Source organism: Schistocerca gregaria, chromosome 1 (assembly GCF_023897955.1).
Source record: "Schistocerca gregaria isolate iqSchGreg1 chromosome 1, iqSchGreg1.2, whole genome shotgun sequence".
In the NCBI taxonomy this organism is placed as follows: domain Eukaryota; kingdom Metazoa; phylum Arthropoda; class Insecta; order Orthoptera; family Acrididae; genus Schistocerca; species Schistocerca gregaria.
The window spans coordinates 434803792-434830887 of NC_064920.1; the positions used below are offsets into that span (position 1 = coordinate 434803792).

Below are 27096 nucleotides of genomic sequence, written 5' to 3' on the forward strand. Positions count from 1 at the left end.
ATTTTAGTGTTTCGTAATAATGCTGTTGTTGTTGTTGTGGTTGTTGTGGTCTTCAGTCCTCAGACTGGTTTGATGCAGCTCTCCATGCTACTCTATCCTGTGCAAGCTTCTTCATCTCCCAGTTCCTACTGCAACCTACATCCTTCTGAATGTGCTTAGTGTAGTCATCTCTTGGTCTCCCTCTACGATTTTTTACCCTCCACGCTGCCCTCCAATACGAAATTGGTGATCCCTTGATGCCTCAGAACATGTCCTACCAACCGATCCCTTCTTCTGGTCAAGTTGTGCCACAAACTTCTCCTCAATCCGATTCAATACTTCCTCATTAGTTATGTGATCTACCCATCTAATCTTCAGCATTCTTCTGTAGCACCATATTTCGAAAGCTTCTATTCTCTTCTTGTCCAAACTATTTATCGTCCATGATTCACTTCCATGCATGGCTACACTCAATACAAATACTTTGAGAAATGACTTCCTGACACTTAAATCTATACTAGATGTTAACAAATTTCTCTTCTTCAGAAACGCTTTCCTTGCCATTCCCAGTCTACATTTTATATCCTCTCTACTTCGACCATTATCAGTTATTTTGCTCCCCAAATAGCAAAACTCCTTTACTACTTAAAGTGTCTCATCTCCTAATCTAATTCCCTCAGCATCAGCCGACTTATTTCGACTACATTCCATTACCCTCGTTTTGCTTTTGTTAATGTTCATCTTATATCCTCCTTTCAAGACATTCTTTTCAACTGCTCTTCCAAGTCCTTTGCTGTCTCTGACAGAATTACAATGTCATCGGCGAACCTCAAAGTTTTTATTTCTTCTCCATGGACTTTAATACCTACTCCGAATTTTTCTTTTGTTTCCTTCACTGCTTGTTCAATATACAGATTGAATAACATCAGGGAGAGACTACAGCCCTGCCTCACTCCCTTCGCAACCACTGCTTCTTTTTCATGTCCCTCGACTCTTATAACTGCCATCTAGTTTCTGTACAAATTGTAAATAGCCTTTCACTCCCTGTATTTTACCCCTGCCACCTTCAGAATTTGAAAGAGAGTATTCCAGTCAACATTGTCAAAAGCTTTCTCTAAGTCTACAAATGCTACAAACGTATGTTTGCCCTTCCTTAATCTAGCCACTATAAGATAAGTCGTAGGGTCAGCATTGCCTCTTGTGTTCCAACATTTCTATGGAATCCAAACTGATCTTCCCCGAGCTCGGCTTCTACTAGTTTTTCCATTCGTCTGTAAAGAATTCTCGTTAGTATTTTGCAGCTGTGACTTATTGCATTGATAGTTCAGTAATTTTCACATATGTCAGCACCTGCTTTCTTTGGGATTGGAATTGTTATATTCTTCTTGAAGTCCGAGGGTATTTCGCCTGTCTCATACATCTTGCTCACCAGATGGTAGAATTTTGTCAGGATTGGCTTTCCCAAGGCTGTCAGTAGTTCTAATGGAATGTTGTCTACTCCGGGGGCCTTGTTTCGACTCAGGTCTTTCAGTGCTCTGTCAAACTCTTCATGCAGTATCGTATCTCCGATTTCATCTTCATCTACATCCTCTTCCATTTCCATAATATTGTCCTCAAGTACATCGCCCTTGTATTAGACCCTCTATATACTCCTTCCACCTTTCTGCTTTCCCTTCTTTGCTTAGAACTGGTTTCCATCAAAGCTGTTAATATTCATACAAGTGGTCCTCTTTTCTCCAAAGGTTTCTTTAATTTTCCTGTAGGCAGTATCTATCTTACCCCTAGTGAGATAAGCCTCTACATCCTTACATTTGTCCTCTAGCCATCCCTGCTTAGCCATTTTGCACTTCTTGTCGATCTCATTTTTGAGATGTTTGTATTCCTTTTTGCCTGCTTCATTTACTGCATTTTTATATTTTCTCCTTCATCAATAAATTCAATATATCTTCTGTTACCCAAGGATTTCTACTATCCTTCGTCTTTTTACCTACTTGATCCTCTGCTGCCTTCAATACTTCATCCCTCAAAGCTACCCATTCTTATTCTATTGTATTTCTTTCCCCCATTCCTGTCAATTGCTCCCTTATGCTCTCCTTGAAACTCTGTACAACCTCTGGTTCTTTTAGTTTATCCAGGTCCCATCTCCTTAAATTCCCACCTTTTTGCAGTTTCTTCAGTTTTAATCTACAGGTCATAACCAATACATTGTGGTCAGAGTCCACATCTGCCCCTGGAAATGTCTTACAATTTAAAACCTGGTTCCTAAATCTCTGTCGTACCATTATATAATCTATCTGAAACATGTCAGTATCTCCAGGCTTCTTCCATGTATACAGCCTTCTTTTATGATTCTTGAACCAAGTGTTAGTTATGGTTAAGTTGTGCTCTGTGCAAAATTCTACCAGGCGGCTTCCTCTTTCATTTCTTTGCCCCAATCCGTATTCACCTACTACGTTTCCTTCTCTCCCTTTTCCTACTACCGAATTCCAGTCACCCATGACTATTAAATTTTCGTCACCCTTCACTATCTGAATAATTTCTTTTATTTGATCATACAATTATGCAGTATAACACCCAAAATGATTTTATTCAAATTTGTGCTGGACCTGGAAGGCTTTGAACGTTGAATCTTGTTTATGTGGTTGTTACCTTTCCACTTGCTCACTGCCCTTTCTTGTTATAAGGCTTGTTACATCTTTGATCTGTAAAGTTTTAGCAACCTTCTACGACAGGTCAGTAAGTAAAAAAGTATGTGGTAATTGGAGTCACATTCATGAAATATATCCAGATGTATCGATTATTTCTTAAAACACTTGTAACATTGTTGCAGAAGGTTATTGTTACATTATGGAGACATTTTACTTTTCTTTTACATTTTCAAGTTATCTTGGAAGTGCTAACTGATGATTATTAAGTGCTCAGAATTTATAACTGAAAATACATATTCAATAATTGCGTACTCCTTTTTGTTGCACCATATATTAGGATTTCCTTCAATATGTTTGCATAATTATGATTGCCATTAGCCTGATCTTATTTCGCAATCCTCTTGGAAGTATTTCCTAGGTGACTTAAGAATAATGCTAATTCTTACTTCCTTACTAATAACAACAATATAAGGAAGAGAGAGATTGCCACTTACCATAAAGATGATACATTAAGTTGCAGACAGGTGCAACTAAAAGAAACTTACACATCAGATTTTGGCCACGACCATTTTCAAAAAAGAAGTGCGCGTGCGTGCGTGCGCACACACACACACACACACACACACACACACACACACACATTTATTCACAGAAGCAGAAACACCTCACAAGAAAAGGAAGGGGTGACAGGACAGGGGGTGGAGACTGTTGGAGGGAGGGTGTGGGTACTGTATGTTACCTTAAGTTGAGGCTGGAATAAGTTTGGAAGTGGAGAATAGCTTCTGAGGATAACTCCCATCTGCACTGTACAGTAAAGCTGGTGGTGGACTGGAGGATCCAGATGGCTTTGGTAGTGAAGCAGCCATTGAAACAGATTATGTTATGTTCAGCCGCATGTTGTACTGCAGGGTGGTCTACTTAGCTTTTGGCCCCATTTGCTTGTGGCCATTCATCCTGATGAATAAATGAGTGCAGCAGAGCTGGTATACGACATAGCTGCTTTTCCAAGCAGTCCGGCCTCTGATGGGGTAGGATAAGCCTTTGACAGGACTGGAATAGGAAGTGTTGGGTGAGTGAATGGGCAGGTCTTGCACCTGGGTCTTCCACAAGGATATGATCCTTGTGACTAGGAGCTAAGATTGGGAATAATTTAGGGATGGACTAAGATGTTGTGAGGGTTGGGTGAGGGATGGGACACCACTATATGTGGGGTAGGTAGCATCTTGGGTAGGATGTCCCTCATTTCAGGGCATGATGATAAGTAATGAAAGCCCTGGCAAATGGTATGGTTCAGTTGTTCCGGTCTGGGATGATACTGGGTGACGAAGAGGGCACTACTTTGTGTTGTCCTTTTTGGTTGGTTCTTGGGTGGAGGTGGGGAATGGCGTGTGAGATATGTTTGCGGTTACGAAACAGTTGGTCCAGTAATTATCAGTGCTGATAAACCTACATGTACATTGGTATTTTACAATCAATCCATCTTGCTGTATTCGACAGAGAATACTTCTTGTACTGCTATCATGTCTCCCTTGTTTTGTTCCATTTGCAAATCATATACACACTGAACGACTGCTAGTAAACCTCCGAAGAAGTTAAAATTTGTCCGATTTTATGGTTGAACTCTTTTTGTAACATGCATTCTCAGAATTTTAAGAGTAAAACTTTCCATGACATGCACCCAGCACCTGTCTTGTAGTGTCTGCCACTGGAGTTGGTTGAGTATTTCTGAGATGTTTGTGGGTTTACAAAACAAATCCACATTTTGCCCTTCTATCAGTTTTCTATATCTTCTCTGTTACTTCTACTTGATAAGAATCGGAGGTTGACAAACAAAAATTATTAGTCAAACTAGTGTTTTGTGAGCAACATTTTTCTTGAATTAATACATTTCTTGGCATATCTCTTTCCTGCACCTAGTTTTCTGTGGTTGTTTCTCTTTAAATTGTTTTGGGTGAATATTCCATTTGACGGTTTTCATTGTTTCCAGTGATTGATTTTCATTGTATATCAAACATTAATGGTTTTTATGCTCATTTATATGCAGTATGTTTGCATTTATTTGTGCTTGAGGTCAACTGTTAGCTATAACACCAAGTGTTGATGTTCTTCAGGTATTTAATTTTGCTATAATTTTGTCATGTTATGACCTCCTTATATGCAACAGCATCTTCCATGAACAGCTTCATGGAGTTTCCAACATTATACACGAGATCATTTATATGCTCCGATGACCCATTATATCCATTGCCCATTATGAGATTAAATGCTGTTGTTGATGTTACCAGCACCTGTTTTGGTAAGGTCAGGAACAAGAGCACAAAAAGGAAGCTGTGAGAAAGGGAGAGTTGTTCTAGTGATGATATGGGCTGCAAATGGAGAAATCCACCAGCATAAGTGGCATTAAATAATTTACTCATGCCTAAGTTACCAAAATTCTTTTATTTTTACTCATGACATGTTCCACTGCACAGCATCTTCAAATTTTAATGGAATTATAGTATCTGGTTCACACTGGACATCCTTAATTAACCTTAGCAGTCAAATTGGCTCATACTGCCCAGCATGTTATGAAGTAATGAAATAAATGGTTTTGAGAAAGAGTAGTTTCTAATGGCCCATTGCCTGGAACTAGGATCTTGAAAATGGCAAAACTGGTTAGCTACTGACATGCCACCATGATGAGCATTTATGGAAAGTGGTTGAAGGACAGTGAAATGACAAGTAGCTAATAAGATGTTGGATGTTGATGCCTCATCAAAGAATGTGGAGGTCAGAGGTTACCCTGCTCAGTAAAGCAGGATGGGTTGTTATCTGTGGCAGATCTGACAAAGACTACAATTATGGTGCAGGTGCAAGTGTTTCAAAGCACACCTTTCATTACATATTGATAAACTTTGGGCTCTGTGGCAGATGACCCCCATGTGTATCTATGTTGACCCAGTGACATTGTCAATTACAATGTCAGTGAGAATGAAATCTTTGAAACTGGACCGAGGATCTATGGAATTGTGTTGCCTGGTCAGATGAATCTTGTTTCATGTTTCACCAGGTCGGCGGTTCTGCCTGAATACATTGACACCCAAGAAAATGGTTGCTCGGGATATGCTCTGTGCTGTGGATGCAACCTGATGGGCTGCAAAATAAATGACATTTGGCAAGTGCAGACTGATAAAAGCAAGAAAAGTATATCTGAAAAAGATGAGTTTCCTAACATCAAATGTAAATTTAAGTGTTGCAGAGTCTTTCCGAAGGTATTTTTGCAGAGTGTAGACTTGTACAGAAATGAATGAGAAACAGTTCGGACAGGAAGAGAATAGTAATTTTCAAATGTGACATAACAGAATAATGCTTAAGATTAGATAGAATAACTAATGAGGTGTTCAAATCGGAGAAAGTTATTGCACAGCTTGACTAAAAGAAGGCATCAATTGGTAGGACATATTCTAAGGCATCAAGGAATAGTTAATTTGGTGATGGAAGGAAGTGAAGAGAGAAAACATTGTAGGGGGGAGACCAAGAATTGACTATAGTAAGCAGATGCAAATAGATGTAGGCTGCAGCATCTATGCAGGGAAGGAGAGACTTTCTGAGGATAGAGTAGCATGGAGAGCTTCATCAAATCAGTCTTTGGACTGAAAACAGTATTAATAACAACAACCATTCTACAACACCCTCTTGTGGTATTCCTCAAATTTCTTTCCATCTGAGAATTTCTCCCTGTTAAGAATAACATGTTGAATCAGTCTCCCAGGAAGTCTCCAAGACAATTGCAATTGTGGTCCAGTTATTTTAGAAGCTTGTATTTTGTTCAGTAGGTGACATTCAGAATTGTATCAGATGCTTCTAGAAGTAAGGAACATGGCATCAACATAGGCCATTGCCATCTGCTGCCTTCAGGATCTCACAAATATACTGAACAAAGGCAATTTTTGGTCCCAAAAAGTTCAGAATATGCAAGCAGTTATATAACAAATTGGCAACAGTGATACAGGCATATAGTTATACAATTCCATCTGTTGACCCTCCAGTACCTTTGTCGAGTCACTTCAAATGCTTCATTGTTCTAATGACCAACAATAAATTGCTGCTAGTTCCTTCAGACAATGTGAACACGTTGGGTTGGTGCATACGCTTGTAGCATTTTTGCACAGGTTTAAACGGAACAAAAGCACACATAACAGAGATGTTAGTCATCAATAATATATTCTCCTTCACTTTTTACAACAGTCTGCCAATGCTGGGGTAACATTTTGATTCTGTGATTGTAGAAATCTCTTAATTTTAAGGAAAGCACTTGCTGAGCCAAGTTCTGAGTGCATTTTTAGCTAGAAAGGAAGTTCCTTGAAGATTATTCGATAGAGTGGAAAAAGTGAGTTTAATTATTGTCATACTATCATTTCTGGCGTTTGCGAAGGTCATCATTATGATTGCTTCATGCAAAGAAAAAGTAAACAAATATATATAAAACATTAGTTAAATAAACCTTGGGAAGACCTTTAGAGGTGGTGAGATCCATTGTGAAGAGACTAAATTGATGTAAAAGGCCTGAGCCACAATTTATATGACTGTAATTAAACTAACTACTGAGCCCTTTAATCTAATTTTGGAGCAGTGCTTGCGAAAGATATACAAACCTATGAGATAAAAAAAAGATCATCTTCATGTGATATTGCTGCAATCTGTGAGCTTCGTTTCTGATCAGTATCTTCTCACCACAAGTCTTCCCCTTCCTTATACCATCTTTAGCATTGACATTGCCTTTCTTTTGATCTGTGCATGCCTTTTTGAACATCTGGTTAGTGATGGTTATATCTTTGTGGTTATGGATTTATTTAATGTGTTTATCTTTTTGTAGTTTATTGCTGATTGACACTTGCTTGTCAAAACTTGATCACAAGTTTCCTTTTGGTAGTAGGGTATCCATTTCCCTCTATTTTGATGTTTGGGTTTTCCCTCTTTCTTTTTTTAGAAATTTACTGCTTCATATGAAGAATGTCATTGCTTTTTATGTTTCAGGATCACCGAGAGGAAGCTAAGTGGCCACACTGGTAAGTGTAACCATTTTCATTGTTATTAACTTGTTGACAATTGAATGTTTGTGTTAACACTGTTAAACTACTAACAGTTCCTGTAACCTGTGCCAAGTTAATCCCAAACATTGTTTCATGCACTGTGTAAAGAAATGTGAATGTCTGAGATAGTGAATTTGGGAATGAAAAGAAAATGTAGCAGGAAGGTGAAGCATTAAATGAAAATGTGGCAGAACAAGTGTTGAGAAATAGAAACTAATAAAATTATAGAAGAAAGACTGAGCAAAGAGAGAATAAAATAACACTGCACAAAGAAAGAGTAAAATAACAAAGAGAATTAGTCTTTCTACTGTTTTTTGGCAAATAGTACCATCCTCATGTGTAACAGGAGGCAGAATCTGGAAAGGATAATGACTGTAGCATATTTTGTAGATTCATACAGCTCACTGGTAGTGTGGGATCCATGTATGATCATTGAATGTACTGTCTTAATCTAATGGAACCAAAGTCAGGATTACAGTTGTCCATAGGTGTATATAATTGACTGAACTTCAGGGATCATTCTAACAAGTGATCATATGATGAAGTGGAGGAATGTGTTATATGGCATGTAATCAGAAGATAAGTGCAAAATACAGTCTGTAATATTCTGCTGCACATTTTTTTAAATTTTTTTTATTTTATTTTGTTTTTTGTAAACGGGATGGAGTGGCAGCTGTTTAAATAACTGATACTGTGTACTAAAAAAACAGTGGATGGTAGCTACTACTCAATAAAAAAGTTTGTATAATGTCTTTTACTGGACACTGGTCCCAAAATTAGATTTGGCATCAAAATCTTAATATCAATATTTTGTCGGGTGCTTGAACAGTTGATTGATTTTTCAGATTTTATTTCTCTGCTATTATCTCACAACATTTTAAGTTTCCTTTCTTTCATGCTAACATGGATGCAGTATTTCCTGCTTACTTCCTCTAAGAAGAAAGAAGGTTTGTATTTATTAAACTTTTGAGTATGTGAAGATGTACTTGAACCAAGACCTTTCTTGAATACGCAAAACTGGTTCTGTTTCAGTACTACTATGACTTGTTAGTTTATGTTGAGTATTAATTAGCAGTTCAGTAATTAAATTACTTTTTCTCCACACACTGCATACTTGTAGTAAAATACAAGCTCATTTTTTCTTTATAAATCTGAACATAGGGAAATAAATCTGGCTTCAGCTGCCAGATACTGTGGTCATGTGTGTGCAAGTTGCATTTACACGTGTGTGTGTGTGTGTGTGTGTGTGTGTGTGTGATTGTGTGTTTTCTTTGACAAAGGCCTTGTTGACCAAAAGCTCTTTTTGTGACAGTCTTTTTGTTGTACCTATCTGCTACTTAGCATATCCACTATGTGGTGAGTAGCAACTATCCTTTTCATAGTGTTGTTAACATATGGAAATGATTATTCCTTTTAGACTGAAACATGTAAATATTAGGTTGCTGCATAAGTTCATAGCATTTTTATTTTGCATATGAGTGTTCCAGTTGGTATTTTTTATCAATTGTCATTTTTTATTTGTGGTTTACTGTTGCTATTTGAGTTTACATATTGTCATTTTGTCATTTGAAGTTGTTAGCTGAGCTGTGGACACTAAAAAATGGAGTGCCAAGTGGAGAAATTGGTACATTTCTGACATGTTCATCTGTTTGAGTTCAATAGAGGGGTGACAGCAGTTGAAGCAGCCAGAAACATGTACTGTGTATGAGGACAATGCCATTGGACAGAGATTGTTTTAAGGGAAACCGTTTTGATGTTAGTGACTCTCTACATCCAGGCAGCCCTTTGGGGTTTGATAATGATCATTTAAACACATTAATCCACAATGATGCATGTCATTGTACTCAACAGCTGGCAGATTTGATGAACTGTGAGCATTCAACCGTTATGTGACATTTTCATTTAGGGGGAAGATTCAAAAATCAGGTGTATGGGTACCGCATGCTCTAAATCAAAATCACAGAAATCAACAGGTGTCCCATCCCGTATCGTAACTGGTGAACGAAATGGTGTCTTCACACTAACATGAGGACAAGAAAGGAAAGGCTGAGCCCAAACAAAGCAGCAACTCCCCGTAAACAGAACTGCGTACATCCGCAAAAGATAATCTTATGCACCTGGTGGAACAAAGACAGTGTGGTGTACTATAAAATTGCTTCCCCGAGGTGTAACTATCACTGCTGACATTTATTGTCAACAACTGAGATGTCTTGCAGACACAATCCAAGAATGATGACCAGAAAGACTGCGTGAAGTGACGCTGCTCAATGATAACACCCACTTGCATTCTGCTAGACTGACTACACAGGAGTTAGGTTAGGAAGTCATTCCGCAGCCACCTTATTCACTTATCCTGCACCCTCAGATTTACACCTTTTCCACACTCTATGGAACAAACTTCAAGGAACTTCCTTTCCGGACATAGCTTGGTGAGTGCTTCGCCTCAAAACCATGTGACTGATACAATCACAGAAACAAAAATTTACTCCAACATTTTCATTTTCACTCTGTTGTAAATAATGAAGGAGACAAATGTTATTGTTGACCAAAGTCTCTGTTATATATATATCTGTTGTGTTTATTAAACTTATGGAAAAACACTTCAAACTTATTGCACCAAGCTAATAATTAATGAATGTGACAGAAAGGCATAAATATGCTATCGTGTTTGAACATTCCTGTGAACCCACTAGGAATTAGATTGCTTGGTTTGTTGACGTATCAGTGGGAACTGTCCACTGTGTCTACAACAAATGGTGTACCGCTTGCAGCCATGTAACATGTTGTAATTACTCTGGTACTAAAAAGATTCTGACAGGGATGTGTTAGTGACTGCAAATCGATCTCAATCGTTTTCCAAGCAAGCATTACAAAGGGAACTGCATGCAGTGGACATTTGTGGTCGAGTACATCACAAAAGAGGATTGCTCACAGCAACACATAATGTTGCACACCTTCATTGGACGAAACTGCACACAAATTGAATGGCACAGAATGGAAATATGTAACGTGCATCTTTTCTAATGATGCAAGGTGTCAGATTCACTCATGGCCCAATTGGACATTTAACCTGTTGTGGGTGTGGTGGGGTGTGAAAACTTCCATGTTCCAAGGGCTAAAGAACCATGTTCACAGGGTTTCATGCACACACTTCTGGTCCGATGAACACTAACATGCCCTGTTACATTATTGCACCTCAATTGCTGAAATAATGCCTGATCTTTATTCTACAGAAAAGTATTTGAAACAGCAGGTAAAACATTATCTATGCCATGCTATTTGGTAGCTTATTGTGACCTGATCATTGGGTAACTCCAGCTGGATATGGTATACCTGAGAAATCTTGACACACTTCTTTGATAAATTGAAGTCATCCTCAAGGCTAGGTGCAATGTTACAAAATGTTAGTGTGGTGTCCCCAGAGGGTGATAAATTTTTGTTCTACGTTTATTTGCCAAATAGTATTAGAAAGATTTTTCTCTGTTTTTAGGTCAGCAAGCAGGTTATTCTTGAGTTAACTGATGATACATGGACAAGAGCAGATGAATATCAGAGAAGTGAAGAATCTGGACGAACAAGTGGTGTAAGGTTAGTGTACAGAGGGAACTATATTGTTAAAATTACTCTGTTTTTTTGTTTTTTCTGTCTTTCATTTCTTGTTTTCATGTACAGAACAGGGCCAAATGCGCAAGCACAACCGTTGGATGCAAGATCTCTTTTAATGCACAAAAGCGTACACCAAATGGCAACACGAGATCGTAGTATTACCTCGTCTACACCTCCTAGCTCACTAGATTTGGAGTGGGAACATGAAGGTAAGTTGTTTATCACATTCAGTTTCTCGTGTATTATGATCAGTGTAAAGTGCAGCTAATTGTAAACATTGAATTAGTATCTGTATTATTGGTGAATGAAGTTGTAATGGCAGTCAGCAGAAAAGATCAATTTATTAATACCCTAGATTTTTCAGATGATCGATGGAACAGAAGTGGAAATGCAATCTTTGACATGAAATTTTATGTCACTGGGTCTAGTTAACAAAATCCAAATAATTGATTTAGAGTTTGGTAGAAATTCTCAAATAGTCTTCTGAAGACTTGGAAATGAAGAAGTAGGTATTAAGAACTGTGTCCAGCACTTGGGTACCATTTCTTCTTTGCATAACATCATATATCAAAATAGTGCATTATTGTTATTTAATTATTTATTCATTGCACTTTTCACTTATGACTTGAACCATAGAAGTTACTCTATGCTAAGTTTCACAATCATTAATATGATCCACAATACATTAAGATATTTTGTTTTTATTTTATCAATAGTTAACATTCTCTAGAAATCCAAAATGATATTACACTGTTACACTATTACTAAGGTGTTTATGAAGAAAAGGGATCTAGAAAGGCAAGAAAAGGAGTATAGAAGAAGGAAAATAAGAATGAGGCTTGACGATGGTAATGACCACCCACTCAAAAAATAAAAACGTGTTAAATAATTAAAAGAAGCTGTCAATAAAAATGAATAGAAAGCAAGACACCTAATTGTTGTTTGTACTTTTGATATAATGCTGTCTGTATATGTTGAAGAACAATCCACCAACCACATTCCGTAGGTTTATATCCAGTGTACCACATCACCCCGAGCACTTAAGTGTCAGGCTCAGAAAATATGGTTTTCTTTGTTCTGGCAAATTTCCCATCAGTCTTCAGATTGTATGCCACTTAAATTGTCATACACTAAATGCGTCTATGATCCTCTCTGTATTCTGGAACTTCAGAACCTGATGATACGCTGTCTGCCCTTCCTCTGTTGGTGGAAAACAGTGCACAGCCTCAGGTTTTGGAATGTGCACCAATACATAACCGCTCACACTCTTCAGAAACTAAGAAGACGAGCACCCTAGTACAAACTGAGAACACCATGCTCCCAAGTCAGAATTGGAGAATCTGCTGAATTTCCTTACACCTCCTCTTGTGTTGATGGATCTCCAGTGATTGTGTTGTTTTGCATTTTTATTGGCCCTTTTGTTTACAAAATGTGTACAGGTGAAAGTAATTTCTATTCATATACATTTAAAATTACAAAATGTACACTTCAGATATTTAAATGTTCTTGAATGAAGTAAAAGCAGTAATGCTGTAAATACGACATTAAAGAATTTCCTAAGGTTTTGAAGTCAGTATTTGCTGTCATGTTTTTGGAAAGTTATTTTTTTAACTCCTATGTGAAAAGTACTATTTTGACACGGGGATGTTTTGATTTGGGCCATATGTAAATTTTTCTTTTGTCTGGTAAAATAATCATTAATGTCACAGGTTTTTATACAGTCTATTTACCCTGTTGTTGTTGTGGTCTTCAGTCCTGAGACTGGTTTGATGCAGCTCTCCATGCTACTATATCCTGTGCAAGCTTCTTCATCTCCCAGTACCTACTGAGCCTACACCCTTCTGAATCTGCTTAGTGTTTTCATCTCTTAGTCTCCCTCTATGATTTGTACCCTCCACGCTGCCCTCCAGTACTAAATAGTTGATCCCTCCATGTCTCAGAACATGTCCTACCAACTGATCCCTTCTTTTTGTCAAGTTGTGCCACAAGCTCCTCTTCTCCCCAATTCTATTCAATACCTCCTCATTAGTTATGTGATCTACCCATCTAATCTTCAGCATTCTTCTGTAGCACCACATTTCAAAACCTTCTATTCTCTTCTTGTCTAAGCTATTTATCGTCCACATTCACTTCCATACATGGCTACACTCCATACAAATACTTTCAGAAACGACTTCCTGACATTTAAAGCTATACTCGTTGTTAACAAATTTTTCTTCTTCAGAAACGCTTTCCTTGCCATTCCCAGTCTACATTTTATATCCTCTCTACTTTGACCATCATCAGTTATTTTGCTCCCCAAATAGCAAAACTCCTTTACTACTTTAAGTGTCTCATTTCCTAATCTAATTCCCTCAGCATCACCTGACTTAATTCGACTACATTCCATTATCCTCGTTTTGCTTTTGTTGATGTTCGTCTTATACTCTCCTTTCAAGACACTATCCATTCCGCTCAACTGCTCTTCCGAGTCCTTTGCTGTCTCTGACAGAATTACAATGTCATCGGCGAACCTCAAAGTTTTTATTTCTTCTCCATGGATTTTAATACCTACTCCAAACTTTTCTTTTGTTTCCTTTATTGCTTGCTCAATATACAGATTGAATAACATCGGGGATAGGCTACAACCCTGTCTCAGTCCATTCCCAACCACTGCTTCCCTTTCATGTCCCTCGACTCTTATAACTGCCATCTGGTTTCTGTACAAATTGTAAATAGCCTTTCGTTGCCTGTATTTTACCCCTGCCACCTTCAGAATTTGAAAGAGGGTATTCCAATCAACATTGTCAAAAGCTTTCTCTAAGTCTACAAATGCTAGAAACGTAGTTTTGCCTTTCCTTAACCTTTCTTCTAAGATAAGTCGTAGGGTGAGTATTGCCTCACGTGTTCCAACATTTCTATGAAATCCAAATTGATCTTCCCCGAGGTCGGCTTCTATCAGTTTTTCCATTCGTCTGTAAAGAATTCTCGTTAGTATTTTGCAGCTGTGACTTATTAAACTGATAGTTCGGTAATTTTCACATCTGACAACACCTGCTTTCTTTGGGATTGGGATTATTATATTCTTCTTGAAGTCTGAGGGTAATTCGCCTGTCTCATACATCTTGCTCACCAGATGGTAGAATTTAGTCAGGACTGGCTCTCCCGAGGCCGTCAGTAGTTCCAATGGAATGTTGTCTATTCCGGGGGCCTTGTTTTGACTCAGGTCTTTCAGTGCTCTGTCAAACTCTTCACGCAATATCATATCTCCCTGAAACTCTCTACAATCTCTGGTTCTTTCAGTTTATCCAAGTCCCATCTCCTTAAATTAGCACCTTTTGTAGTTTCTTCAGTTTTAATCTACAGTTCATAACCAATAGATTGTGGTCAGACTCCACATCTGCCCCTGGAAATGTCTTACAATTTAAAACCTGGTTCCTAAATCTCTGTCGTGCCATTATATAATCTATCTGATACCTAACCCCTCCAGGGTTCTTCCAAGTATACAACCTTCTTTCATGATTCTTAAATTAAGTGTTAGCTATGATTAAGTTATGCTTTGTGTAAAATTCTACAAGGCGCCATCCTGTTTCATTTCTTAGCCCCAAGCCATATTCACCTACTATGTTTCCTTCTCTCCCTGTTCCTACTCTTGAATTCCAGTCACCCATGACTATTAAATTTTCGTCTCCCTTCACTACCTGAATAATTTCTTTTATCTCATCATACATTTCATCAATTTCTTCATCATCTGCAGAGATAGTTGGCATATAAACTTGTACTGCTGTGGTAGGCATGGGCTTCATATCTATCTTGGCCACAATAATGTGTTCACTATGCTGCACTCCTAGTTTTTATTCATTACTGAACCTACTCCTGCATTACCCCTATTTGATTTTGTGTTTATAACCCTGTAGTCACCTGACCAGAAGTCTTGTTCCTCCTGCCACCTAACTTCACTAATTCCCACTATATGTAACTTTAACCTGTCCATTTCCCTTTTTAAATTTTCTAACCTACCTGCCCGATTAAGGGATCTGACATTCCACGCTCCGATCCGTAGAACACCAGTTTTCTTTCTCCTGATAACAACATCCTCTTGAGTAGTCCCCGCCCGGAGATCCGAATGGTTGACTATTTTACCTCCGGAATATTTTACCCAAGAGGACGCCATCATCATTTAATCATACAGTAAAGCTGCATGCCCTCGGGAAAAATTACGGCTGTAGTTTCCTCTTGCTTTCAGCCGTTCGCAGTACCAGAACAGCAAGGAAATTTTGGTTAGTGTTACAAGGCCAGATCAGTCAATCATCCAGACTGTTGTGCCTGCAACTACTGAAAAGCCTGATGCCCCTCTTCAGGAACCACATGTTTGTCTGGCCTCTCAACAGATACCCCTCCGTTGTGGTTGCACCTATGGTACGACTATCTGTATCGTTGAGGCACACAAGCCTCCCCACCAACGGCAAGGTCCATGGGTCATTGACCTTACCTAATACATTTATTTTGAAGTATGAGTTTCATAATGTGGATACATGGTAAAGAAGGAATACCAGAGATCTTAAACATTCCTCTACATGAGTCTCTAGGTTTCCACCTAAACATGATTGTAATGATTTTTCCCCCTGGAAGTGCTGTTAGCTGTTTTAGACTTTCCCCAAAATGTGACTCCATGTTTAAGGTGACAACAAAAGTAGGCTTGATATGCATTTTTTACTGTTTTCTCACTGCAGAAGGGTTTTAGTGAACAAAGAAGTTAGTTGGTTTTGTGTCATGCTCAGTCTTACATTAACACATTAAATATACGTATTCCATTTTACATTGCTTTGCTGCCATAATCACCCTTGTTCAGAACTTTGTGAAATTTTAGTGTGATATTTTCTTTTATTGTTTATGAAAAGCTCGTTGCTCTGCGTCCAGTTGCTAAATTGTTTTTCAACAGCGTTTGGTGATTGCTGTAATTGGTCTTTACTTTCCCCTTTTGAAAGAATTGTGGTGTCATCTGCAAATATGATTGTGTTATGGGCATCCACATTTAAGCTTAGATTGTTAATATACAAATGGCACAGAAATGATTCCTTTACTGAATCTGGTGCAGAGCTGTTAGTCTTAACTGAGTTTCATATTCTCCTCCTGTCTGAAGATATTGTGGATCTCTCTCTCTCTCTCTCTCTCTCTCTCTCTCTCTCTCTCTCTCTCTCTCTCTCTCTCTCTCCCTCTCTTTTTCCCCCTGCATTTGCCTGGTTCGTTGATGACTGATAAGAGCATCAGGAAAGTTTCAAACATCATTGTCCCTCCTACAGAAAGCTATTAGCAACAGAATCCCACAGTTATCTTTACCTCCAGTTACTGTAAGCGAAGTCATAAGAATAATTAGATCATTAAAAAATAAAAATTCTGCTGGTGTGGACAATATTTCTAGTAAAATACTGAAAATATTGTTATAAATTTGTTAGTCCCACAACATATACAATACATCCCTGCAAGAAGGGATTGTCCCTGACAGACTAAAGTTGGCTGTAGTGATTCCTCTCTTTAAAAAAATGTGATAAAAGCATTGTTACAAACTATCGCCCAATATCCCTATTAACTACCTTCTCGAAAATTCTAGAAAAACTCATGCACAGGAGGATTGTAGACCATCTCAACTTCTGCAGTATCTTAAGCAAAAATCAGTTTGGTTTTCATGTCGGTCTTTGTACTGAACAGGCAGTATTCTCTTTCAGCAACCAAGTTTTGGAAGCCATTAACAAAAAAATGTCTCCAGTGGGTATTTTTTGTGATCTTACAAAAGCCTTTGACTGTGTAAACCACCAAATTCTTTTGAAAAAGGCAGAATACTATGGTTTAGGTGATACTGTTGGCTTGTGGCTACAATCATATCTACACGATCGGAAGCAGACTGTAATGCTAAATGGCTCTTCTGGAGAACCTGCCTTGTTTGAATGGGGCACGATAACGTGTGGTGTGCCTCGAGGCTCTGTGTTGGGTCCACTGCTTTTCCTCATCTTTATTAATGATCTTCCTCTTTGTTCTGAGACAAACAGCAAATTTACCCTGTTTGCCGATGATGCCACTATTCTAATCGATGATTTGATTGATCATGATCTTGAACAAACTACAAATACTATTTTTAATGACGTCTCAAATTGGTTCTCCTCAAATGGTCTCTCACTCAATGCAGATAAAACTCATTATATGAGGTTCCATACATCACAAAGTAATCTCCATGAAATTAACATAAAATGTAGAGATCAACCAATACAGCAAGTTGAAGATACAAAATTCCTGGGTGCTTACATAGACAGTAAATGTAATTGGTCAGTTCACATTTACATCTATGTTAAAAACTTAGCTCGGCAACATTTGCATTACGGGTTATTTCTTCAGTGGGTAAGGTTGACACCATAAAGGTTGCCTACTTTGACTACTTCCACTCATTGATGTCATATGCCATCATATTTTGGGGGAACCAACCACTTGCAAAAAAAAGTTTTCACTATAAAAAAAGCAATCATAATAATCTGTGAGGTCCATCAAAGACACTCTTGCAGGTACTTGTTTCGGAAGATAGGTATCCTAACAACTGCCTCACGGTATATTTTTTCCTTGCTGATCTTTGTGTGCAAAAATTATTCTATCTACCAAGACAACAGTAAATTCCATGGCTATAACACCAGAAACAAAACAATCGAAATGAAACGTCTCACTCTGGTACAGAAAGGAGTTTACTACTCCAGCATTAAGCTGTTCAATGCTTTACCACTACATATCAAATGTGTTTATACAGAACTGCCAAAATTTAAACAAGTTCTCAAAGATTACCTGACACAGAAATCTTTTTATACTGCGGATGAATATCTGAAAGAAAATGTATACCATCACTAAACTTATTGTGTCTAGAAGTAGTTCAATTGATTTTATTGTGCATTTGAGCATTAGCACACTTTCTGTTACAACAAATTGGCTGTACCTGTATTTACTCTTGTAGGCCTAATATCTGATTTAACTTTATGCTCTTATCTTTAACCTTTATTTGAAACTCCTTTTTCTGTTAAATGGTTGTTATGCTGTCTAGCTGACATTGTATCTATTACTGTATTTATAATATGTCTTACTTAAACTATGTACAATTTGGTATTGAATTACCCTTGTATTTATTGTAAGTTTAAATTGAAACCTGTACAATTTGACACGTTCCATATCCTTGTGATTGAATCACTAACTGGATCTACAGAACAAGAAACAAATAAATAAATAAAATACAAAATTATTTGTTAACATTAGTTGACAATTGAACTGCACAGACTCCTGAGGTAAACAAAACACTGACTGACTGACTGACTGACCCTCTCTCAGCCTCGCTCAAATTTAACAATTGTTACCGTTGTTAATTTATTACAAAATGTAACTTACAATTAAAAACTATTTCATCTAAACTAATTATTTTACATTATTACAGGTTAAACATAAAATGTAAAATAACATATTACAATTATTGTCATCTTTGGTTTTATGTGCGAAAATTAATTCACAATCTGATTTCAACAATTATTTTGATTTTACTTTCATTTCGTAATTAGTTACTGTATGGATTTTATTTCTAACATTTGTTTGAAGTATATACATCCTACTTTGCCAGATTACATAAATTAAATACAAACTCGTTTTCTTAGATATCGGAATTTTGTAAACTAGGGTGGTGTAACTAACAAGAGGTAATTATCTGCATAATTTACAAGCACCATTAATTACAATGAATTACATATAAATGAATAATGAATCAAATTACATCACTGGATAATAATTGTTATTTTCTTTTGAATCGTAATGAGGTTTTTTGTGTTAGGTAATTTATCAAATGCAGTTATGGTAATTAGAGGCATTAGTTATTTATGCCAACATTTCCACAGCCTCTTAATATTTGTTGCTAAACATTTATTATTTCAATTTAACTATTTGATATTCAATTTGGAATGTGTGTATATATATTTGTTCATGACAACAATCTATTAACAATCCTGAGAATTTGTCATTCCAGTATATTTATATGTGTTTAGAAGATAGAATAATAGGTTTTTTGGGCAAACTGAAATGAACGATACATATAAAAATACAAATAAACGGCCCTAGGAAGCACTGAATTGGAATGATAAATACATGGATGCATATAAAACAGGCAGTATCAGACACTCCATAATGATCTTGGGGTAGGCTGTAGCATTATACAACCCCCCCCCCCCCCCCCCCCAGCCCCTCTTCCAAGTATTACTTGTAAGAATGGCTGCTAAATACATATACACAATCTGGTACTTTCAAATCGCATATTTTCAATGCACTTAAATTTTCAAAGTATTTGTTTTAATAGAAAAAAAAACAAAGTTTGTTTAACTGTCACTCCAGTCACTGGTTCACATCACACATCTTAAGGAATTGGCAGCTCACAATCATCAGTCCCTTTGCACTGCCCATCTTGTGTCTGCAACCCCTTTGTTTCTGGCAGTCTCTACATTGCAATAACGCAGTCCAGTTTCACAGTTTTCTGGTTGTTTACTTCCAGGTCAGGTAAGGATCTTGCATACGGTTCTCTAGCTAGGAACAGAGATGAATTCATTACTGAAGTTACTCGTGTAGGTCACAATAAGGTCACACTAGGTATAAATATATCAAAATCATTCACATATTATTCTATACTATTAGTGTATTTATAAAAAAATCACACAAAGATAAGCATATATAAACTGTAAAGATTTAACTATATACAGATTAAAGTCAGTGAACAAAATTAAATTATATAAGTATCTTTCCTTTTTTATTAATATTTCAGTATATTCCACTATACAGTATATTTGACCCCTCATATCTCATTTAACTCTTTATCATATGAAACATAAACTCACAGACTGTTCCTCATCACACAATATTGTAATGATATACTTTTCACAAAACTTCTTTTGTCACAGTGCAACTTGCCCATTTAATAACACGTGTACATCTTTAACATTGTTCATTTGTACATCTCATTAGCAAATTCATAAAATCATGACCATACCTGTAATTCTCATAGAACCACCTTTGAACTACTTCATGCTATCATTTCCCACAAATCAAATACATGCTCTACAGAGTATAACTACAATAATCTCCATTATCTTGTATACTCCCAGGTTCTATTCTGTCATGAAAATGATAACACTAACTTATCTATAACTTTTATACACTGTACAGTACACACTCATATGGCTCTAGAAAATTGTCTTTTACTCCCAAAACTGTACATTGTCCCATCAATTTTATTTTTATTTATTTATTTATTTATCTCTTGTTCCGGTGATCCATGTTGTGACACTATCACAGCATATGGAACGTGTCAATTTTACAAGCTTTTGGCCAGAATTTATGTTAATACATAAAACAAAACAAAAACAGTAACTTAGGTCCCACTACAAAAAAATACATTTTAGATATAGATAGAGATTACACAACAAAAAACAGTTACTTCCTGAACATCATCACAGGTTCACAAAGCCAACAACATGCACAGAAAAAGTAAACACTATTTACTAATACAGATTGCCCACAGAGTGTGATGGCAAGAAAGTGGTTTCTTAATAACACTTACAATACTTATTATATACATAGTACACATTTTAAGCTATTTTCATCCTCATCTATACAAAGCTGCCCTAACTCATTTACACAACTCATTTCTCATGAACTTAGTTTTAAAATGTTCTTTTCACTTATGTTTCTGCTATAGTGGTAACTACTGTCTGAAATGCTTAAAGAATCAGTACTTACACATCTTAAGAGTTATAAAATAATTATAAATTATTGGTCAATCACTACTGTAAGAAAGTCAATTTTAGTACACAGTAAACTTATGCTTCAGGGAATGGCTAGTATTTACAGTAAGAGATAACTTCATTACAGGTTTATAGATTAATAAAAGACGTAGTACCCGAATACGAAAAGAAGAAAATAGAATGCTACATAGCTTAGAGGCCTAATGCTTGCCACGCACTTGACACAAAAATGTGGTGTCTTCCTGAGGTCTTTTACATAATCTTATTTTTTCTTTGTGCATAATACTTGCTTATAGGGTTTTGGTTCAGTTATATTATGCAAACCAAAAAATCTTCCAGATTTTGGATACACTAACCTGTATGCATTTGGGTGTGGCATAGACTGAATTTTGAATGGACCAATATAGATGTCAAATAATTTCTTTAATTCATTGTTTATGGACTTGGATAATTCATGTGTCTTCACCAGGACCAGATCATCGATTTCAAAATGTAGGTTTCAACTTTTAATTATGTTTGTTTTTCCTCCATTTTCCTTGTTGTTCCATTACTTTTTGACCACTTCTTCTCTTTCCTGTGGACTCATTGCCTTACACGCTAGGAATTCAATTAATTCATTGATCAGATTCGGTGGTTTCTTGTGATACATTATTTCATATGGGCAAAACCCAGTAGACGAATGCTGTAAGCTGTTCAGTAAGTCTTCAAAGCTGTCTACATACTCTATCCAACTTACGTGATTTTTGTTGCAATAAGTTCTAAATAATCTCCCTATTTCACTCATGTAACGTTCAGCCGGATTGCTTGACAAGTGGTAAGCAGATATCAGAATATGGTTTATGTTCTTATCCTCAACAAATGCTTTCCAAAGTTTGGAAGTAAATTGTGCTCCATTGTCAGAAAGTTTTCTCTTCAGTTTTCCTACCTTTGTGAAATAGTCTCTTCTAATTTTCAAAATGATGTTCTTACTTGTTGCTTTCTTTTTTGGATAATGTTCAATGAATTTTGAAAAAAAGATCCACCATGACAAGTATGTAACAAAATACTCCTTTAGCCTTGGGCAATGATCCATAAAAATCGACTGCTACAAGTTGTAGTTGTTCTTTTGCAACATGTTTTGCATATTTCCTTTGCAGGTTTGATTACTAACTTTTACCCTCTCCTCACTTTCCTGGCAATGTTGGAAAATTATACATTTTCTTGGATCTTTTGGATACATTTCTGTGTCCCACAATGTCCAAAACTCTCATGTACATACTTTATCAATACTTCAATATACTGCTCTGGCCAACACGATCTCCAAGCATCACTGTCTGCACTGTATCTTCTGAAAAGTATACCCTTGTGCACATTATAATGCTGCTCTACTTTCTTGTATCCTCTCTTACCCAGATCACTTTTAACTAACTTTCAGTTGGAATCATGGTTCTGATATCTACATATGTCATTCAAATTTTTCTGATTTGGTTCTCATCTTTCACCCCTTTTAGATACATAATCCAAAATTCCCTTTCACACTCATCACTGTTATTTTCACCTTCTCCTCCCACTGGTAATCTTGATAGAGCATCAGCAATTAGATTTTCTTCACTTTTTATATGTTGTTGTTGTGGTCTTCAGTCCTGAGACTGGTTTGATACAGCTCTCCATGCTACCCTATCCTGTGCAAGTTTCTTCATCTCCCAGTACCTACTGCAACCTACATCCTTCTGAATCTGCTTAGTGTATTCATCTCTTGGTCTCCCTCTACGATTTTTACCCTCCATGCTGCCCTTTGTGATCCCTTGATGCCTCAGAACATGTCCTACCAACCGGTCCCTCCTTCTCGTCATAACGGTTCCCTTATGATTAATTAATATACTTGGCTTGAAAAAGTTTTTTACCTTTATGTTTGATTTTTTTTTCTTTTTTTTGTTGGTTTAAAGATTTTATTTATCTCATTTATTTAGTGAAATTTTTTAAGAAAAGTTAATAGAAGAGTTAAACTTTTTATATACTTTACTGTATAGTTGAACTGCTGGAGGAATAGTGACCATCTGGTTATCCTGTTGTGATGCAAAGTACACTCCTGTATATAGATTAAAGCCTTATGGTCTGTGTATATGACTGCTTGGTGTCCTAATAAGTAATTCTTGAGTTTGGTGAAAGCCCAATAGACTGCTAACAATTCTTTTTCAGTGACAGTGTATGACTTCTCATGTTTTTGTGAAGTTCCACTGGCAAAAACTGTTGATCTATGTTCTATCACACCATCTACAATCTTTTCTTGGGACAAATAAGCTCCCAGTCCGTAGTCTCTGCTGTCGGTCATGATGCAAAATGGCTCTGTGAGATCAGGTTTGCATAACATGTTACTATTGCTCATCTCTTTCTTGATGTTGTCAAATGCATTTTGACAATTCTTGTTTCATACCCAAATGGTGTTCTTCTTCAACAAGTTGTTCAAACATGGTGCATTTAAAGCTTGAGTGCTGACAAACTTACAGTAGTAGCCACAAATTCCATAGAACAATTTAAGTTGTTTCTTAGTCTTGGATGCAGGAAGTTTTGCAAATGGCTTCAAGTTTTTCTTCATCTTCTGAGATGGTATGGCTTAAAATTTGAGTTGTTTAAACCCGAATTTGCACTGCTGTAGTTTTAATGACATACCTCCCTGTCTCAATCTATAGCACACTTCACCCAACAAACGTATATGTTCTTCCCAACTCCTTCCTGTTACAAGTATGTCATCAACATACAATTCTTTTCATACAACCAAATCTAATGCTCGGATATATTCTGCAACGGATTCATTAATACCAAATGGTACAACACAATAGCAATAGCATCTTCCTCCATAGAAAAATGCAGTATATTTCCTAGTCTGTGTGTCCAATGGTACCTGATGGAAACCTGCTGTTAAGTATAAATTACAAATGTACTTCATGTGTTCAAATTCATGTAATAACTCGTCTGTGTTCTCAGGGTGATCAGTTTGCCTCTCAAGGTATTTGTTTAAATGTCTCGAATCGAGCACAAGTCTTACTCCACTGTCAAGTTTGGAAACTACCACCAGCAGGTTATATATTGTATTCTCTATTGAACCTTTCAATTACCTCCCACTCTTCCATCTTTAGTAGTTCTTTCTCCACAGCATTTCTTTTTGAGATGGGTACTCCGTATGGTTTGATTAAAAAATGGTACGTGAAGTTTTAGATTAAGTCTACATTAATAGTTTTTCACTTTCCCAAGTTTCTCACTAAACACATCTTTGTACTCCCACAACAAATTGCCTTATTTATTTGTCTCTTCTTTACCTAGACTCCCAGCTTCCTTTAGTTTGGTGCCCACTAATTCAGCATACTTGTCTTCACTGCATTCTCTTTTTCTTCATTGTCTTCCTCTTTAAAGTCAATTTTTTCATTTACACAAATCACTCTTCTAATTTGAAAATTGTTCTCTAGGCAATTTTGGATGATTAGTTCAGTCACATGTCTTTGGGTTGGTAAGTTTTAACTTTTTGTTATTCGAGTCAAAATCTGCATTTACCCCTTGTATCCAGTTCATTCTGAACAAAATATTTTCATTGACATCAGGTACTACAAAACATCCTTGTTTATACTGTACACCATTAATGGTGAAAGATATTATGGCTTGCCTGTTTACAACTTTGCTGTGCCTACCAGTTACTCCCTTAATTTTGATTCCAATAACAGGATATTCTTCGGAGTCAGCACTATGTCTTATCTGGTCTCTAAATTTTTCAGAAATGGCACAAACAAGAGGTAAACTCCCTCATAATTTGCAACTTTTATACGTATATACGGGCAACGTAAAACTTTTTCCTTTCTGCTTTCCTCATCTTCATGCAACAAATCACCCTCAATGTCTCTAAAGTCCAAGTCATTTATAACATTTTTGCTTGCACAATTTCTCTTACTTGTCTGTATTTTACTTAAAGCTACATCAGATGATTGCTTGATGTCATATTCCTCTTTTACACACTGTCTACTTTTCCTGGAACTGATCTCACTGTAAGCCTGCTGATTGGTTCTACCTTCCCAGTTGGAATTCAATTATTCACAAATAATATTGATGACCCTTTTTACTCTGTCACTGTCACTGTAACCGTTGTAAGTATCTTACAAAGTTTCTAACATCACATCTAAATTATGAAGGCTGTCCACTTGTTCCTTATCTGATGATACCTTCCCAGTTTCCATTGGTACAATCTGGTTCTCGTATACTTCATAAATACTACTGGCATCATCTTCTTCACCATTGATTAAATCTTCTTTAACCTCCGTATATAGCATGCCGTCTAATTTTTCCTCCCAGTCATTATTACTACTGACACTTTCACTACCAACGTTACCACAGATGCTATCATCTCCAATACTAGACACTTCTACAACATCTTTACAATGATCATCAGAATTATAGACAAGTACACCATTACAAGTATCATCGCTTAAGTGCTTATCCATTAATTTACCTAATCCAAACTCATCAAGATTACTATCAGAACCAATATTTTCTTTGCAAACTTCTTCACCACATTGATTATATAGACTTGAAATAGTATCATCCTCTAACAGAACCTCTTTAACATTCTTACAGATGCTACTACTTTTGTCTTCAACTATTTCATTCATACTTTTCTGGAAGTTACTGTCAAACTGTAATTTGGTAATCTGATGTGCTCTTTTTACATTAGTTCTGTCATTTCTACTCCAATATCTTTGATTACTCTGTCTTACGTAATTATTTTCGATGTCTGTAGGCCGGTGGTGTTGCGTGATTTTGGTACTTATTTCTTGCCCCAAACTGACAGGCTGCCAATGATGCATCTGTCAGTTTAAATTTCCTCATCTTGATTGGTGATTATCTAATTGTGTCTTACTATTCTCCAAAGGTCTCTCCCTGTTGTCATGTCCTCTGTTTCCAATCCCATTACTATGGTTGATCCATCTATTATCACTTCTATTGTAACCACTATTATTATTCTGATTTTAATCATCACTCCTGCCTTGATTCCTGCTCTGATTCCACCCCACCCCCCCTCCCCCTGCCATTATTTAACCTCTCATTTCTCTCAAAGGCTGTATCCAAGTTATCTACGTATCTCAAGAACTGATCCACAGAATCATCTGGTCCATAAACCAACTTCCACTGTGCTCTTTTTGGTAATCTCCTTGTTAAGGCATCTATTTGTATTAATTCATCAAAAGGTTTATCTAAGTATACTAATTTTCTCAATTGGTTTTCACAAAACACTTCAAGCTATCATCACTTCCCCTATACATTCGACCATTCAAGAACACACTTTTAATCGTAGCTTGCTCAGATCCTGACCAAAACTTATTCAAGAACTTTCTTTCAAATTCATCATATGACATGGTAGAATTAACATTCTGATTGGCCCATGAGATTGCTTCTCCAGCCAAAAATTGCTTAACAAATTTAATTTTAACATTGTCTGTCATGTCATTGCAAAAGTTATCCTGACAGTGCTGTAAAAAATCAACAGGATGCAATTTTCCATCTCCTGGAAAGTGTTTTAAAGGTATGCCACCCCCATACACAATTGATATGCTAACAGAATTTCCTTGAGCTACACCCTCTTGTAATTCTACAACTTTCTTACTTAAATCTATAACATTATTTTTACACAAATCTGCTTTTTCATCACACTTCAGTTCTACATTACTTATTTGATTGGTAATGTCTGTAAGTTTTAGCTGAGAGTTCCTTTTGTAAGCTTCTACTTTTTCTTCTGAAATTCTCCTAGTCTGAACAACCTCTACCTTAAGTTTAAAATTTTCTCCTTCTACATGTTTATCTAGTTTTTTGAATCTCTCTTGGTTTTTTGACCACTCTTGTGTGAAATTAGTTTCTAATACATCAACGTGTTCTTCTACCACTCCCACGTGAGTACTGAGTTCACCCTTCCCTGTCTCAACAGTAGTTCTTAGTGCTGCCAAACCATCCTGGATTTCTCTTATCTGATTAGCATTTTTGGTAACA

The 27096-nt window shown here is 36.7% G+C and overlaps 1 protein-coding gene across 3 annotated transcripts in view; it reads left to right on the forward strand.

Annotated features, from left to right (window-relative positions):
- The window catches only part of LOC126351169 (uncharacterized), a 58228-nt gene that overhangs the window by 18921 nt on the left and 12211 nt on the right, over positions 1 to 27096 (forward strand). For all 3 annotated transcript variants that reach the window (XM_050002580.1, XM_050002581.1, XM_050002582.1), the window contains 4 exons: positions 7644 to 7675; positions 8613 to 8646; positions 11190 to 11287; positions 11372 to 11514. In XM_050002580.1, coding sequence (XP_049858537.1) covers positions 7644 to 7675; positions 8613 to 8646; positions 11190 to 11287; positions 11372 to 11514 — 307 coding nt within the window. The remainder of the gene's footprint in view (positions 1 to 7643; positions 7676 to 8612; positions 8647 to 11189; positions 11288 to 11371; positions 11515 to 27096) is intronic.